The sequence below is a fragment of the Elephantulus edwardii genome, unplaced genomic scaffold (assembly GCF_000299155.1).
Source record: "Elephantulus edwardii isolate Elephantulus edwardi_28Jun2011 unplaced genomic scaffold, EleEdw1.0 scaffold00097, whole genome shotgun sequence".
Classification (NCBI taxonomy): Eukaryota; Metazoa; Chordata; class Mammalia; order Macroscelidea; family Macroscelididae; genus Elephantulus; species Elephantulus edwardii.
The window spans coordinates 5,734,722-5,752,509 of NW_006399847.1; the positions used below are offsets into that span (position 1 = coordinate 5,734,722).

The 17,788-nt window shown below is 40.7% G+C and overlaps 1 protein-coding gene across 3 annotated transcripts in view; it reads right to left on the minus strand.

Annotated features, from left to right (window-relative positions):
* The window catches only part of EPB41L3 (erythrocyte membrane protein band 4.1-like 3), a 145,909-nt gene that overhangs the window by 27,432 nt on the left and 100,689 nt on the right, over window positions 1-17,788 (minus strand). For 2 of the 3 annotated variants that reach the window (XM_006891405.1, XM_006891404.1), the window contains exons 9-11: window positions 10,522-10,619; window positions 9,385-9,560; window positions 5,852-6,072 (exon numbers count right to left, since the gene is read on the minus strand). In XM_006891405.1, the coding sequence (XP_006891467.1) occupies window positions 5,852-6,072; window positions 9,385-9,560; window positions 10,522-10,619 (495 nt within the window). Of the gene's footprint in view, window positions 1-2,314; window positions 2,867-5,851; window positions 6,073-9,384; window positions 9,561-10,521; window positions 10,620-17,788 lie in introns of all 3 variants that reach the window. The other variant, XM_006891406.1, reaches the window with a different exon arrangement.

Sequence of the window (17,788 nt, forward strand, 5' to 3'; positions counted from 1 at the left end):
TTCTGGGGCTTCGTCTGACATACTTTGGACATGTTGTAAGGAGGGACAGACAGGTCCTTGGAGAGGGACATCATGCTTGGGAGGGTGGAGGGACAGCGCAGGAGGGGAAGACCTTCTATGAGGTGGCTCGATTCAGTGACTTGGGTAATTGAGATGGGTGTGTCGGAGGCAATGTTATTGGCACAGGATAGAGCAGGGTTTAGGGCTGTTGTACATAGGGTCGCTATGAGTCGCAAACGACTCGATGGCACATAACAACAACAAAGCAATTGTTATTTCTCTCTAAAATGTATATCGTGTTCTGAACTATCGTGGTATAGAATCTAAAATTGGTAAAAACTAGTCTGCAAATTTCTCCCCTTTATATCTGAGTTCAGCTTATATTAGTATCTTTTTTTCCCTTTGCCAGAAAAACGAGTTAGAAATCACTATGGATGCATATTTAATAGTATGTGAGTTAAATTTATCTTTTGCCTCTTGACAGAAGATATGCTATTTTGTCCCTTTATATCTGATCATTCTGAAGGTACTGATTTGACAGTGGCACATAACAACATTATTCTGAAAATACAAAGGTAAAAGAAAAAGATGGGCCAATAACTTTTTAGTTTGCAGCAGTTAAGGCTTTGTGCACTGGGTTTCATCTTGAGAAAAGCTGATCCTCACTAAGCTACTTTTACATCTGAAAAAAATATAAGCTAGTTGATAAAATATTTTAAAAAATTAAGACAGTCACTAATGATTTTGGAAAACAAAAATGACAGAGCTGAAACATATGTTTAGAAGTCACCCAGTTTGGCTGTGAAAGTGTTTGAGGCATGGAGAACAAAGTAGGCCATGTAAGCAAATGGCATGTTTGTTTGTTTTGGGCTTTTTTAAACTGAATGACCTAAATATAAGAGTCCTCTATATCAACCTGAACTAGAATGCCCAGCTCTTAACACTTTGAATTGAGAGACCACACTGAACAGATGGCCAGAGTGTCATCGGCTCAGCCTTGCTTGAGGGGTGTGGAAGCTGGCAGCTGTTGGGAGTTCAGTGCTGGTCTCAGGGGTCTGCAGTGACAAAGAGACGTATGCACTGGGACCTCCAGCCACAGGTCCACTAGCTTGCAATAATTAACTGCTGTGATTTGTTTTGTCAATGTAATGCAGACATGCCCAGATTAATTCTCATGCACTGACTACAACACAATGGACACCCTGGATTAGGCACAAGATCTGTGTGGTTTGCTGCTGAAGACCTCAGTTTTCAAGAATTTAGAAAAGAATAAAGCTATATTTCTAGAAAAAAATTTATATTAGCTTGATGACTAATGTCACCGACAATGGAAAATATTTATTTCCAGGTTGGAGATGAGGTAGTACAATAAATCAGCTAATATGTAGATAATATTATGTTCTTAGCCTCAAGATGTTCTAGGCCTACCTGGCAAATATGCCCAAGGTGAAAGAAATAGTGATATTAAGGCAGCAATCTCTTAAACTGCATTTCATGTCTGGGTGGATATCTATCTGTCTGTCTGTATGAAAGCTAATAGAAACACCAAGCAGACCTCGGAAATAGCTCTTCACACTAGCACATGCTAAAGCCTGTACCTGTACTGAACCAGAGATACCATCCACATTTTCACCTTCAAATGCCAATAAAAGGTCACATTCCTCTAAGTCTAGATCTTACACAGCCCTGCAGTTTTCCCATGCTCACAGCCACAGTTCAGATAATAACTTGTGAGCTGAGCCAACACTAGATGGGCCTTCTTCACTTTTCTACTGGTGCCTTGAATGTGATTTTTCTTTCTGACTGAATACTGGGAGAATCTGGCATGGCATCTGCCCTCAGACAGCTGAGTGGGTCAGTGTGAGGGAAGGTACAGTGGGCAGGAGTGATGACCACCCAACTCCTCCATGTGCAGCCCCTCCGACTGGTCCCTCCTATCCGGGGGATTGGGGTAGGGTGGTTAGACATCAGTTCAGAGGAGGCACTGCTGACCTCATTGGATGGAGCTGGTGTGGCACACCTCTCAAGTGACCAGCTCTGTGGCATTGGGCTGAGCCGGGCCCTCACACATGTGATAGGGCAGCTCCTGCTTGGCGGGAGGGGGTTGGGGCACAGGCTCCTCTGCTCACAGGTGTTGTGCCTAACCCGGGGCACTGCTGTACACACACACACACACACACACACACCCTCGCACGTTGGTACAAACAATAAATGAGGCTCTGAAAGTAGGACCACTGTTGCAGCCGCCACCTAACATCGTTTTGGACTGAAGCACCGAACACGAGGGGAATGTGCTCTGTGCCGAGGTACACACCTCTTCCTCTGAACTGTCACTCGGCTCATTGTCTAGTGAGGCGCTCAAGGAGGCCGCCTTGGGCTCCAGGTAGCAGAGGCACATAGCCAGAGGGAAGGAGAGAGTGAGGGCATATGGCACTGAGAAGGAGGCGGAGAGCAGAAAGAAAAAGATGAAGAGGAAGCAGGGCACAAGGGACGGGGAGTGGATAGGGAGGAAATGCTGCAAGCGCTGCGGGAGGAGGGTGGATTCAGAGAGGTTGGGGAAAGAGAGGTACCCGTCATCATCTAGAAGAGAAGGAAATGACTCAGGGAGATGCAGCGAGAAGGAAAAGAGGGTTGCCCCTTTGCCGGCTGGCTGTTTGCAGCTAAATGCCACATCTGGGTCTCCTAGAAAAGGCTTCCCTTTGCTGTCCACGTTCAGGGTGGGCTCACCGCGCACCCGCATGGGCTCCTCACAGGGCTGGCAGCCCTCCTTTTCCCTGCATCTCCTGCGGAGCTTTGTGGGAGAGGCAGGGGGGCTCCATGCAGATGGAGGTGACAGGGGACATGAGTCAGCGCTGAGCCTGGGTGACTGATGTGAAAGAGACAGACAGACAGCAGCAAACAGAGGTGTAGAAGGACAAAAAGAAAACTGCAATTAGTTAATTTTCTTATGGCTATCAATATAATACTGCAAAAATAAAAGTTTAGCATAAGGGTTGCTGTTCACCCATTTTCAAGTATTTAAGCCACAGGCCAAAGGTACCACCAATGGCTCCATTTCTTCTGCTACACCATCAGATGGGTTTATTTTTGGTTTCTTCAGGTCTGAACTACACATATTTGTGAGCAGTTTTGAAGCCCACATGTTTCACATAATCCAAAAATTTCTCTTTAGAACAAGAATTCTAGAAGTTGCAGGATTTTAACAAAAAACTCTGACAACGTACAGTCAAGGCTTTCAATAAGTTGCTTCTGAGCTGCTAAAAGATCTGTTACTAGATCAGTTAGATTAAAAGTATCTTTTACCATCTCTGTTACTTCATTCCTTGGTTAATCAAAGTATTTCTGGCCCCATTCCTATCTCACAAACAGATGTGTTCAGAGAATTCAGTGGAACCTGACCTCCATAAAGAATGGAAGTTCCTTGAGCTTCATTTACCCTGTAAATGCAACATGAACTGTACTAAGTGGCTTTAACAAGTCAGCTAGCAAAAGGAATGTTACCTTCTCTAAAATGTTTTACAAGTATTTACTTTGTATTATTTGTAGCCCACATGTAATATTAAAGATAATAATTTTCCAGCCTTCTGGGTTTTTTTGGTTTTTTTAAAGCACATGAACAATCTGCTGGTTATTATCCTGAGTAAAATGATAAAAGCAGACATTCTCAAGAGTGGTCCCTGTGAGCAGAGGCTTCTTTTGGGAGAGAAAGCCTAGCTCCAACTCTGCGTGGACCCTGGCCTTTCCAATGACCAAAGCCACTTTCGGTAGTACAGGAACTGCTCTGATGAAAAGGGAAGGACAAAAATAGGCAAACAGACCCCCAATACAACCTTGACACCTATGAGAAGCAAAGGAGTTCACGAGGACAGAGGGAGCCCAAGGTAAACAGACTTCTTTTGCTTTCAAGGAAGATACGTGTCTGCCTAACAACCTGATAGCATAGAAACTACCCAGCCTGCTCTGCGGCAGCTAGCCAATAACTAGAGGCTGAGGTCAAGAAAATGTATGGAAAATGATATGCTGGGCTTGCCAGAATCTGGAAGTCAATCTTTTCTACTATTAAATAAGCATGTCTTTTTTCACATACTCATGTTTGACATTAAAGTGCATTCTAAGTAAGAACCTGTACAAAGACTCAACTAAGAATCCTGTAAAAGTTATAAGCCATCTTTAGCATGAAGACAATCCTCCTCCAGCAGCGAAAGTCTCCCACACTTGGGGTGACAAGTGGCTGCGGAAATATGTTCTCCTTTCAAGGGAACACAGTTGCCAGTATTTCAACAATTCTTTCTGATTGAAAATAAGTATCCTTTATTTAGTTTGGAGCCCTGATGGGCTAGTGGTAAGGAGTTGCAGTGGCAACCCAAATGCACACAGCTCGAATCGAGGAGTTGCTCTGTGAAAGAAAGATGGCAATCTCCTGTGTGATTTACTGCCTCTGAAAACTAGCAAGAACATAAGCTATGAGTAGGTTCCAACTTGAGGGTACATAACAACAAGAAGAAGAAGTAAGTTTAGTTTTCCAGGTTATCTACTAAAATGGCACTTAAAAGACAATTTTGGACTATGGAAAAATCAAGACATGACCACTTTTTTAAGCACAATATCCCAGCCTTCTGAGGAAAATCTGCCTTTTTAGTTTCCTATGGCATAAATGACACAAAGTAGTTTATTGTTACATTTCATATAAACAAATTGGTGTTTTTATTTTTAAAATACAATAAAATGAAACAATATGAGCTATTTTTCATGGAAAATAAAAAATAATTTCCTTTTCTGTGTCACATAATCCTATTTGTACATCCATGGGAACTGGGTGTTGCCACATGTGACTCTTGAGTATAAAAGTGACCCACTTGGTTTTCAGGCATTTTGTCACTTTTCACGTCCTATATAAAAATCTGCCTTAACTGACAAGGAATATTGTCCATTTTAACAGCAAATTTATCCATATATCCCAGCTGTCTTATTATTTTTTTTAAATGGGCCATTTGCGATATTATGAACAGAGAAATTACTTGTTTGTTGGCTGAGCCTTTAAGATGTTTTTCTATAGAATCACAGGTGTAGTGTCTCTGCAACATAAAAAAAAATTGCTGGGCTAGAGAATACTTCTGAATCAAACTTGGGCAAGATTTCAAGGGCTACTCTATGTCTTATTATTATCATGCACCAGCTTCTCTCTTTTGGCTTTTAAATCACTGTTGTGAAAAGCTGACTTGTAATGCTAGATACCAAGATCACTACAAATAAGCAATATCTGTTTAAAAATAATATTTTATGAATACCAAATATAATGGATGAGCAGAACATGAGGATAGATTACTCTCCAAATACTCTCTTTTTACCTGCCTTTGGAACCTTCTCTGTCTTAACATCACTGTTCAAACAGGACTGTGCACAATCTGATAGCCAGGTTACAGGGAATTAAGGAAAGAAAGAGTATTAGTATGTGCAGGCCACAGTAGGAAGGACGCCCAGTGAAGACCGTGAATCTAGGACAACACACCGTTTTGTGGGTAGGAGAATGGGGCCAGAAACAAAACCACTTTGGAAGGTTTTTGAACATGGGTCAAAATGGAAAACTTGTTTTTGGCTAACAAGAATATTTTAAAGATATATATATGTGACAGAAGTTGATAGTCTTACATGCACATTAGTTGGTTTAAAAAAAAATCGAGAAAAGAGTCAGAAGGAAAATGTTGAAACCGATTTCATTTAAAAACTGACACTAGGAATGTGGATAAGCCTGAAGTGAACTATGAATTACGGTGGATCTGAACGCATGCCCTGTTGGAGCCACCGAGCAGCATGAAAAGCCTGGGTGCAGAGGGACAGCTGGGAGGTATACCTTTCCCTCGTGCCGCACAGCCGACACGGGCGTGACCTCCTGGGCCTTTTTCCGCCGGTCCTCCTCCTCATCGTGCTCCTCCTGCGCCTTCTTCTCTGGAGTCACAGTGGTGATGAGGTTGGTTTGAGAGATGCCCTTTGTTGCCGCGTACTGGCCGGTACCAACCTCTGCAGCAGACATAGAATCCTTCATGTATATTTCATGGTTTTCATTCACTGAGGCTAAAAGCAAATACAATTGAAGAGATAAAATCTCAAATCGTTAATCCTGCAGACAGCAAAAACAGTTAACACCAATTAACCTACTACTTGAAAAGGAGAATATGCCAGAACACAATGCCAGGCTTGTCTTGAAAGGGGGTGGGACTCAGCCAGCATGGACCTTCAGCTAAGCACCAGCACAGATGCAGCTTTCTGCGTCACTATCCCAATTTTACTGCTGTAAAATGATGTGAATGCTACCTCTGGAAGCCACTAGAGTGATTTTCAGCATGCGCAGGCTCTCTGCTGTGTCAGACTGGGCCGGGCCACTTCTTACCCCACAGAATAACTGGCTGGGCAAAGACACTGTTAGCCAGCCCCACAACTAACTGTGGTATTTGCAGCAGACAGCTGTTCTAAAATGCTCAGCTTTGAGAAAGCTTTCAAACACCATTCACCAGTAAGTACCAGATAGATTTTTGTTCCTTATTTTATTAGTAATAGCTGAAAGTCTATTATTCCAATGATATAAAAGCCCCATGGTTAATGACAAAAATAACTCTCTTGGCAGAGATTAAAAAATATAAACAAGCAAATCTCAAGTCCACAAATGTTTTCATTTCTACAGTGGTACAAACAGAACCTTATGCTATATCTATGGCCATCCCTAATATTTTAAGTAAATAAACCCAAAGTTGCTAACTTAATTCATGCAAAGCAAAACATGCAGACAAAACGGGGAGACAAAGGTTTTCACCACAGCTAGAATGTCTTAGTGAAACAGAGGCTTAAAAACTTGATCAAGTCTTAAAAATTTGTTACTTGCCATTATAGGCTTTTAGATATGACAAAAGTTTTTAAAATGCATAAGGCAGCCTTTTTAATACACAGTAGCTAGCTGTAGGCAACAACAGAACCTGCATTCCAATTTCAGAAATCTTAAAATATGAATGTACAAAAGATTCTGAAACTTGTCTCTTGCTGTGTACCATCAAGCTGGGACCAACTCATAGCTGACCCTCCAGTAGGTTTTTAGAAGCAGTAAATCGCATGGAAGGAGGAACTGTGTACCTCTGCACTGGCAATGTTAGCTGCCAGAACTCCCTGAAATCTTTAACAGCAGAACCATTTCACTAAGCACTACAGGCTCCTAACTCTGCCATGTACGTCTCCTCATTCTGATAGCAAAGCTCATGCAACAGCACCTGAAGGAGAAGCCTGGCTTTTCTAAGGAAGATGTGATCTTGCAGAAAAGCCATGTTCTGTTCACTAAGCAGCCCCAGTACCCAGTGCAGCAACGTTAGGACACAGACGTGAAGTGGCAGGACCCCCACAGAGTGAAAGACAACACATACTAACATCACTTTTGGTTGGGGAGGGTGGAAGAGACAGCATGAAATTAGTACATTTACTTCACAATTGTCTTCTCCACAGTCATATTAACACATAAGAGGTCATTAGGAAAATAAAACTCACAGCATATGAACATAATAGATGGATAGTTTTTGGGAGAAACTGAGATGTGATGCTATAAAAACACTTTGAACATTTACTTATGGAAATGGATCAAAAACATTGAGTTAGGTTCCCTAAGGGAGAGGAAAGTAAAGGGGACAAAGTAGGAAAGAAAGTTATTGTGCAAACACCATTCATTTATTGCAATCGAGTCAGTTCTGACTTAGCAACATTCTGTCAGGTTGTTGTTGTTGTTAGGTGCCTTCAAGTTGAGTATGACTCATAGCGAACCTCTATCAGGTTACTGAGACTGTAAATTGCAATGAGAGGAGATGGCCCATCTTTCTCTTTTGGAGCCACTGTTGGATTTGAACCACTAGAGAGGCACAGCCTGTGGTGAGCAGTGCAATTCCTTATGACCTAGGCCACCAGAGTGCCCCACAGTGTCAACACAGGCATTTGAGTATCTTAATTCAACTGCAAACCGTCCTAATAGACATTTTATTTTGAAAATTTGGCTCTAAATTAGGTATTCTGAAAAATAACAAACACTCAGAAAACAAAAAATGATAATGAACTTTCAGGGTCAGTCCAAAACCCCTCAAAGAATAATTATGAATAATGTTGTCATGGACCATTGAGTCGTAACCACTTCCAAGATGAGCGGGTTTTCAGAGGCAGTAAATCACAGGAGAGGAGACTGCTCATCTTTCTCCTGCAGAGAAGCTGGTGGACCTGACCCATTTCCCTTTGGGTTGGAAACACAACTCCTTAGCACTAAACTACCAGGGCTCCCTAGTATCAAGATAATTATTACTAAATAAGCAACAAAGATTCTTCTACATAGATTTGCGGCTTTATCCTCATTTTAAAAATGACTGTAATTGAGACCTAATGTAAGCAGTGGCAAAAAAGGTACAAAGAAAATCTAAGGCCCTTGTAACTTTTATTTATCGTTTTGCTTGCTATTAAAATTACATTTGCAAGCTAGAAAATTCTTGTTTTTCACAGGATAATTTAGCCATAAAACAGCTAAATTCCAGGCACCCTGAATGGGGAAACAGTAGCACAGAGACACAAGCTTGACCATGATTCAGTCCATGTATTCAGTACTGAGGTTCTAGATGATAAATCTCAATATAAAAATGGACAGAAAGACAAGACCATCACAAAATAAAACAAAAACCCACTAAAAACTCACTCCTTAACAAGGCTGGTTAATGATATCTCTGTAGGGATCAGTCCTTACTCATCTAGTTCAATATTAGACCTCACAGAGCCCAACCCCCAATACTGAATATTAAGATGACTTATCTAAGAGAATCATTTAGAACCTTTAGCTATTATCTAAGAATCATTCCTATTTACTATTCCACAGGCTGACAAAGGCTGTATTTTATTATTAAACATGTCCTAGAAACATACAAATTTAATCTACAAGCTTTCCTTCTGAAACAAAGCCTAAGACAAACCTAATAACTGGGATTTGACAGCAAGAGAACTAAATTGTATATATGTAGAGCCTGTGATTACTGTATTCGGAATAAGAGCAACTTTATCCATATTCAAGGTGTTGATCTATGAACCCTGTGCTCTTCAGTCCATAAACACCATTACTTTGTGTATTTTTAGATAACTCTTCCAATGACCAATATTAGACTGGCAAAGTCACTGTTTGGTTTTCATGAGCGGAGAGTGTGTTTAAAAGTTTGCCATTAAGCCATAAGCTGATAATTACATTGCCATTAATAATATCCAAAGGGGACAACGTTTCTAGGCAGCTCATGATAATTTCACCTTTACTGAGGTTCACACAGCTTCCATATTCCTGTCTGGACAGCCATGAGGGACCATCGAGGGCCAGTAAGTGAAGCTCACCTCCATCCAAGCTGCGGGACATGGTGTAGCGTTTGCTGGACGAGCGCTCAAAATATGGGGCCGGCCGGTCTATCAACGCGCTGGCTCTTCTCGTCTGCGCTTGTGTTCTGCCACTATAACGGAACTTGGAACCCAAGGTAAGGAATTTCTTTGGAGGTGCTTCTGGTAATAGTAATCTAAAATAACAAAGAAACAAATAATACTACCAAAAAATGAACACAATCAAAGACTAAGTTCACTATTGAGAAGGCTACCCATAGCAACTTTACTATTGACTGAAAGGTTTCTAACAGCCCTGAATGGGAAAGACTTGACCATATGCTTCATAAAACTGGCAGCCAAAAAGGCCTGTGGAGCTCAGCTCTACTCGTTACACCTGGAGCTGCCATGAGGCAGCAGAGACTCACAGACACTGTGTTTTTTGCTTTGTTGTATATAATTCAGAGAGGCAAAGTGCTAAAGGTTTAACTTACAACCTGGATTTTATAAGATGACAATTCACAGATCCTAGGTATGTTATAGAGGGGACAGAGGAGTATAAAGCTAGGAAGATGGGCTCCAAAAAGGAGGAGAGAGTGAAGAACAAGAATATTCTGGTATTATTAAGTACAAATTTTGTGGTCTCGATGTCATGGCACAGTGGTAAGGAATTGTGCTGCTAACACAAAGGCATGTGGAATGAATCTGCCAGGGGCTCTGAGGGAGAAAGGTGGGTAATCTCCTTCGATGTGATTTATTATCTTTGAAAACCTGCTAGAGGGTCAGTTATAGGTTGATTCTAACTTGACTGTATACAACATATGGGTAAAGGAGGCTGGGACACTGAAAAATTCTGAAGCAGTAAGAAAGAATAGGATACCTGGAGTGGACATCTAAGTAAACAATGAGAAGACATTACAGATTATAAAGAAAGGGGAATCTGGCAGATAAGTAAAGACAAATTAAGGAAACTCCTTCACATATACATGTTGTGGTATTTTTTTTTTCTTTTCAGGATTTCAGTCAAGGAATCTGGTGACAATGCACTTGAAAGAACATTTTTTACATTCTTCTTCCAACTAATCTTTCCCCCAATATAATTAGTTCCAATATTTCCAATTTTTCCTTAGGAAAAAACCCAACACAATTTCTGCCTACCTGAAAAAGGTATGATGCTCAACACACACTTTCCATAAGCGCTTGGCAGCTCGATGGTTAGGCAGTTTAAACCCAATTGTGCTTTCAAACTGTTCAAACTGAAAGAAAAAAAATATATATATACATTAAAGAGTAAAGTTTGTAATTATGAATAAAATTGAAGGTTAGCAAACAATTTTCAAAATCAATACAACATACAAGTTTTTACTCTACTTACTATATCCATCAGTATGTACAGAATCCTTATTTAAGGAATAAAGAAATCTTTTGGGTGTTTTCCCAGAATCCTTGTTACAGACATCCACACTATGAACATAATAAATGCTGATGCAGGACAGGGATTTAGGAAAACAAAATGCAAAAGCAGAGGGCATTTGACTGTTTAGACTCAGATGGCAGATCTTAACTTTCTTAGCTTCTTAATGATACTATGTATTCAAGTAGAATATACAGAAATGAACAAAACATTACCAGACATAACCAAACATTCCCAGGAATGGCATTTGTTACAAACGTACTAGTATTTGATGATGCAGTTATCAGACATTGCTGATTTTATGTGCTCCAATATGGATTATCATGCTAAATACTATTACTTCTCTATTTTTGTTGTTGATTGCCACTGAGTCAAGGATGTCTCATAGTGACCTTATGAACAAAAGGCCTGAAGCCTTTCTATTAACTATTGTCATTTAACAAAATTCATAGAGTTTCCAGAGGCATGTTGTTTAGGAGAGGATGCCATTCTTGCTTTCAATATTATACATAAAAACAGAGATTAAGGGAACACATTTTCATATTCTTTAGCATGCATATTTCAGATGATACTCTTATCAGTCAAGGAGTTATCTGTAATCTGCTTCCAAAACATAATTTAATATTATTATGGCAGATGCTTAGTTGATTCCCCCAACCTCCTAAAAGACAGTATACATCAAGCCACCAGAGGGCAATCTTCTTAAACAGCAGAAGTTCTTCAAAGAACACAACCACCAGACTGATAAAATCAACAACAGCAAAAGTAATTTATGTGGCAAACAACTAAGTTGCTTAGTCGTAAGCTCGACTGAAGGGTACATTGTTGTTGTTGTTGTTGTATGTGCCATTGAATTGCTTACAGCTCATAGTGATCCTATGTACAACAGCTCTGAAGCCTGCTCTGTCCTGAGCCAGTCTCACTGACTCCAACATACCAACCTGCATTGCCCTAGTTACCGTATAAATCTATCTCATCTGGGATCTTCTTTTCATGTACTGTCCCTCCACTTTCCAAGCATGATGTCCTTCTCCAAGGACTGGTCCCTCCTGCTCATGTGCCCAAAGTATGCGAGACCTCCATTCCCTGTTTGTTTGGGATGGCGGCTGGACCAGGCAAACCTTACAGGTTGTCCTCAGCAGTTGCCTTCTCTAAAATGAGGAAAGGCAACTTCCTTAATCAGGACCCCCATATGTAGGGCAGCTGTTTTCCAACTGACTCAGTCAATGGACAAACCAGGAGTTCCCTGGAGCTTGACTAAGCTCACTCACTAATTTTATATCTATCATGGACCACATGTGACACAAAATCCAAATTTACAAAGAAGATGAACGTGAAACTAAGTCTGTGCCACAAGAAGCAACCTGAACTTACCTCTAACCTCCTCATTACAGGGAAGACGTGCACCCCTACACTTTCTGAATCTTTACCTTCTTGTTCTTTGTATACATTTCTTCTAACCATTTATCAGCTTTTGTACCACCAATTATTTCTTCTCATTTATTCTGCTCAATTTAGAAATAGAATCATGGAAAAAGTGTAGGGGAAACCTCACATTTTTTCTAGCTTGCTCCACTTGACCCAGAACATCATTTTCTCATTGTTGAAAGTTCATCAAAGAGAAGCCACAAGACACTACCTCTAGTGCTTCACTCTTCTTTATTATAACCTGGAATATGCCCTTAATGCCTACCTTAACCCATTTCTTAAATGCTATACTTCGAAAGAGGCAAGTCCAAAATGTTTTTCTCAGTCCTTTTCCTCCACAGCTTCTCTTTAGCCCATGGCCAGGCCGGGTGACCACGTACCCGGAAACTTGTCTTGTCACTCCCAGTGTTGATGTACCTCTTTTTACCTGTCTGACCATTTTTATTAATCTCCTCTTGCTCCATTTCTCTGCGGCTTATTCCTCCCTCAAACAATGGAAGTAAAAGAGTTGAATTATGGGCCTTGTTTTCTACAACATTACTTCTTCTTCGGGTAATTAATCCCACATCTATTGCCTTGAATAAAAGACATACAGCTGATGATGACTATTTTCAAGATTTGTATTTTATTTTTTTTTTTTTACTATTCAAGAATTAGTGCCCTGAAAATCTCCACAGGAACATATATTCTTTTTTTTCTGACATTTTCTCCCTTTTCTTTGCTTTTCTATAACATCTCTGCCCAATTGTGCATTCAAACCAATAGCCTATGATTATCACAGACTTTCCTTTTTTTATCCAGTTTCCATTCTTTCTCCAAGACTAGTTTTCAGAAATCTCTCAAATTGCTGCTTTCCCACGGTCATGCTCTCCTGTGGGTTTACCACACCACATTATCAACGGGTTATATTCTAATACACAACGTTCCACAGCTCATGACTGACCACTGATTGACTTCTCCAGCTTTCTCTGTTGATTCACCTAACATTATGCTTGCTCCATGACTACAGAATGTGGCTGCATCTGTACCATGGCATTGTAACACTGTTACATAATTCAAAATGTACAAGTCTGTCCTTCTATTAAACATCTCTTGAGTAAAGGAACAAAGTCAGATTTATTCATCTAATACCCAAAACAGCTGCTGGCATTCAACAGGTGCCCACTCAATAAGTGTTTAATGAGTGCAAATGAATATCTACAGGTCACAGATTTCACATGAGATCTTTAAGAAATACTTAATAGCTAATCACAAAATTAAATACTTTGGAGTAAATGTAATCAGAAGCACAAAGGACCCATTCAAAGAATATTACAAAACATTACTATAAGAAACAAAAAGAGCCCTGGAGAAATGGAAGAATATTCCTTGCTCTTGGATAGGAAGACTCAATATTGTGAAAATGACAATACTACCTAAGGCAATTTACATATTCAGTGCAATCCCAATACAAATACCAGTCCCATTCTTCAACGAGATGGAAAAGTCTATCTCCAGTTTCATTTGGAATGGAAAGAAGTCTCAATTAAGCAAAGCACTCCTTAAAAAGAGAAACAAGGTTGGAGGCATTTCATTCCCTGATTTAAAATCCTACTATACTGTCGTAGTGGTCAAGACAGTGTGGTACTAGTACGACAGATAAATGGAACAGAATTGAGAATCCAGAAATCAGCCCATCTACCTATGGTCAACTGATTTTTGACAAGGAGATGAAATCAGTTAAGTAGGGAAATGATAGCCTTTTTAACAAATGGTGTTGGAAAAACTGAAAAACTACCTTCAGAAAACTCAACCAAGATCAACACCTCACTCCTTACACAAAAACCAACTCGGCAAAGAGTGATGGCACACAAGGGCGATGGCGCACAAGGGCAGTTTTATTTGCTGAGGATTGGTGACTTGGTAGCTTAATATGTGGGAAGAGACTGCAACCCCTAACTCTCAGCTCTGCCCAAGGCCAGCACCCCCATCCCTGCCACAGCACCGTGTCCAAGGACACCACCCAACCACCATCTTGCGCCCCCACACTTCTGGCACACCCTGGTGGCCTCACCACAACCCTGCACCCCTGGTGGTGCTCCACGGCCATTAGAGACTCCTTCATGCAGCACAGAAACCTATCAGCAGCCGTGGACAGTAGATTCTGAGTCAGCACACAAAGGCACACTGCAGATCCAGGCATCCTCTGAAGCCACCAATCGAGCTGCTGTGGGACTGATCTGCCATGAGAAAACCTGGTAGGATCCTAATTGGGTTTTCTTGGGCACTGCCGATTGCCTGGGAGAGTACCTAAGGGTGAGCCCACTGGTAGGAATTTGGCTGAGCTCTCTCAAGGCACGCCAACTGCCCAGGAAGGAGTGGACCAGTGATAATTTGGCTGAACTTTTGTGGACACTGCAGACCAGCCAGAGGCGAGTGGGTTGGTGGGAATTTGACTTTGTCTTGTCGAGTCCCCTTGGACCCAGGAGCCTTCCTGGGCAGGGGCCACTGTGCAAGGGCAATTGCATGAACACTCCTGGACAGGGACCAGTCAATGAAAACCACTGGGTGGGAGACAGACAGCTGGAATTTTAATAGGGACCCCAACTGTAAGCACACCCAGACAACTGCGGCCTGAGTGAGGTCCCCCAAGTCATTGACCTGCCTTTGTGATCGCCCCAACCACTTGCATTCCCTACCCCATTTGGCTCCACACCTGTGTCTACACGTCTGGTTTATCAACCTGCCTTTAATCCGGAGCACAGTGATCTGTCTTACCTATAAGAGGCTGCTCTCACAGGCTCTGAACTGACATTTCCTTGGAGTCAGATGTTCAGAGAAAAACACAAGTGGGATAGCTACCCAACTGAGCATTATCTTCAGATCAAGAACATTCAATGTCTTGAAGAAAGAAAGCTGTCCCACACAATTCACAAGCACAAAGCAAGATATCACCCCCAAAGGATGACACAGTATCGATGGATTTCCTGAAGGCAGAAAGTCTGATGGAACTTTCTGACACAGAATTTTAAAGAACAATGATTGAATATTTTCAATGGATGAAAGACAAACTTGAAGAATTACAGGACACTACAAGCAAAAACCAGGAGGAACTAAAAAAAACACAAAACACAGTCCAGAACAATGTGGAGAAAACAAACGAGGTATTAGTGGCAATGGAAAAACAAGAAAACACTATCCAAAATATGAGGTCCAATGTTTCAAATGCTGTCAACATGATGGAGGGACACATGAGCAGAGTTGAAGAGATGGAACACAGAACCAGTGAAATAGAAGACAAAATTGTCGCCACTGATCTGCTAGAGCAAACAGCAGACTCAAAAAGGAAGGAAAAAGAAGAAAACCTAAGAATAATGTGGGACACCATCAAGAGAAATAACATGCGCATCATTGGAATCCCAGAACAGGAAGAAGCAAGTAAAGGCACGGAAAAAGTTGTGGAACAATTACTAGAGGAAAACTTCCCAGGCATAATGAGGAATGAGAGAATATATATACAAGAATCTCAACAAACACCACATAGACTAGCCCCAAAAAGAAAAACATCAAGGCATATCATAGTTAAATTTGCCAGAACCAAAGATAAGGAGAGAATCCTTAAAGCAGCAAGGGAGAAACAAAGAGTAACCTATAAAGGAGAACAGGTAAGATTAAGTGCTGATTTCTCAAAAGAACCATGCAAGCAAGAGGAGAGTGGAAGGATATATAGAAAACACTCGAAGAACACAACTGTCAACCAAGAATACTGTACGCAGCAAAATTATTCATCAAATATAAAGGAGAGATCAAGATATTCCCAGAAAAGCAGAACCTAAGAGAGTTTGTACAACCAAGACCAGCACTGCAGGAAAGACTCAGAGATGTCCTTCTTGCAGAGATACCACAGAAATCATCATGGACCAAAGTAACTAGCAACAACACCAAAAAGAACTCAACACAGTGATAGCAATAAAACCTTGCCTCAATAATCAAACTGAATGTAAAGGGCTTACATGCACCACTGAAGAGAAAAAGAGTAGCAGACTGGATAAAAAACCAAAATCCATCAATACGTTGTCTACAAGAGACACATCTGAAAAATGAAGATAAAGACAGACTAAAAATAAAAGGGTGGGGGAAAATATACCAAGCAAGCAGCAACCAGAAAAAAGCAGGAGTAGCAATATTAATCTCTGATAAAATAAATATCAATGTAAAAACCATCACAAAGGACAAGGAAGGTCACTACACAATGCTGAGAGGGTCAATAGAACAATAGAACATAACAATAATAAATATCAATGCACCAAATGAAAGACCTGCAAACTACATAAAACAAACATTAACAAAACTGAAAAGGAAATAGACAACACTACTATAATACTTGGAGATTTCAATACACCCCTCTCAAGAAAAGACAGAACTACCAGAAAGAAACTCAACAAAGATACTGAAGAATTAAACAATACAATAAACCAACTTGACCTCTTAGGCTAATGCACCCCCCAAAAATACAGTATACCTTCTTCTCCAATGTACATCGAACATTCTCCAGAATAGATCACATTCTAGGACACAAGGCAAGCGTTAATAAATTAAAAAACATAGAAATAATACAAAGTATCTTTTCAGACCATAATGCTACAAAATTAAAATTAATAATAAGACGATAAAGGAGGGGAAAAAAACACATGCATTTGGAAGCTGAACAACTCCTTGCTTGAACAAGACTGGGTACAAGAAGAAATAAAAAATGAAAAAGTTTCTGGAAACAAATGACAATGAGAACACCACTTACTAAAACCTCTGGGAAACAGCCAAAGCAGTAATCAGAGGTCAATTTATAGCAACGAGCAAAGAGATCAAAAGGCAAGAAAAATTGACCATTGACTCCCTAACTCAACATCTTCAGCAAACTGAAAAAGAGCAGCAAGAAAACCCGACACCCTCTAAAAAACCCGAAATTATAAAAATTAGAGCAGATATAAATGAAATAGAAAACCAAAAAACAATTGAAACTACCAGCAAAACTAGGAGTTGGTTCTTTGAAAAGGTCAATAAAACCATTAGCAAAATTCACAAAGGAAAAGAAAGAAAAAACACAAATAATGCGATTAAGAGATGGAGTCTTATGAAAAATTATGTTGTTGTTGTTGTTATGTGCCATCGAGTCGTTTGTGACTCATAGCGACCTGATGCACAACAGACCTAAACCCTGCTCTATCCTGTACCAACCGCACTGCCTCTGACACACCCATCCTGATTACCCCAGTCACCAAATCAATCCATCTCATAGAGGGTCTTCCCCTCCTGCGCTGTCCCTCCACCCTCCCAAGCATGATGACCCTCTCCAAGGACCCGTCCCTCCTGGCAACATGTCCAAAGTATGTCTGACGAAGTCCCAGAATCATTGCCTCCAAGGAGTAGCTTGGTTTAATCCTCTCCAAGATGAATCTGTTTATTTTCCTGGCAGTCCATGATACATTCAGTATTCTTCTCCAGCACCACAGCTCAAAAGCATCCAATCTCCTTCTGTCCTCCCTAGTCATTGTCCAACTCTCTGATGCATAACAAGTGATTGCAAAGACCATGGCCTGTATCAGG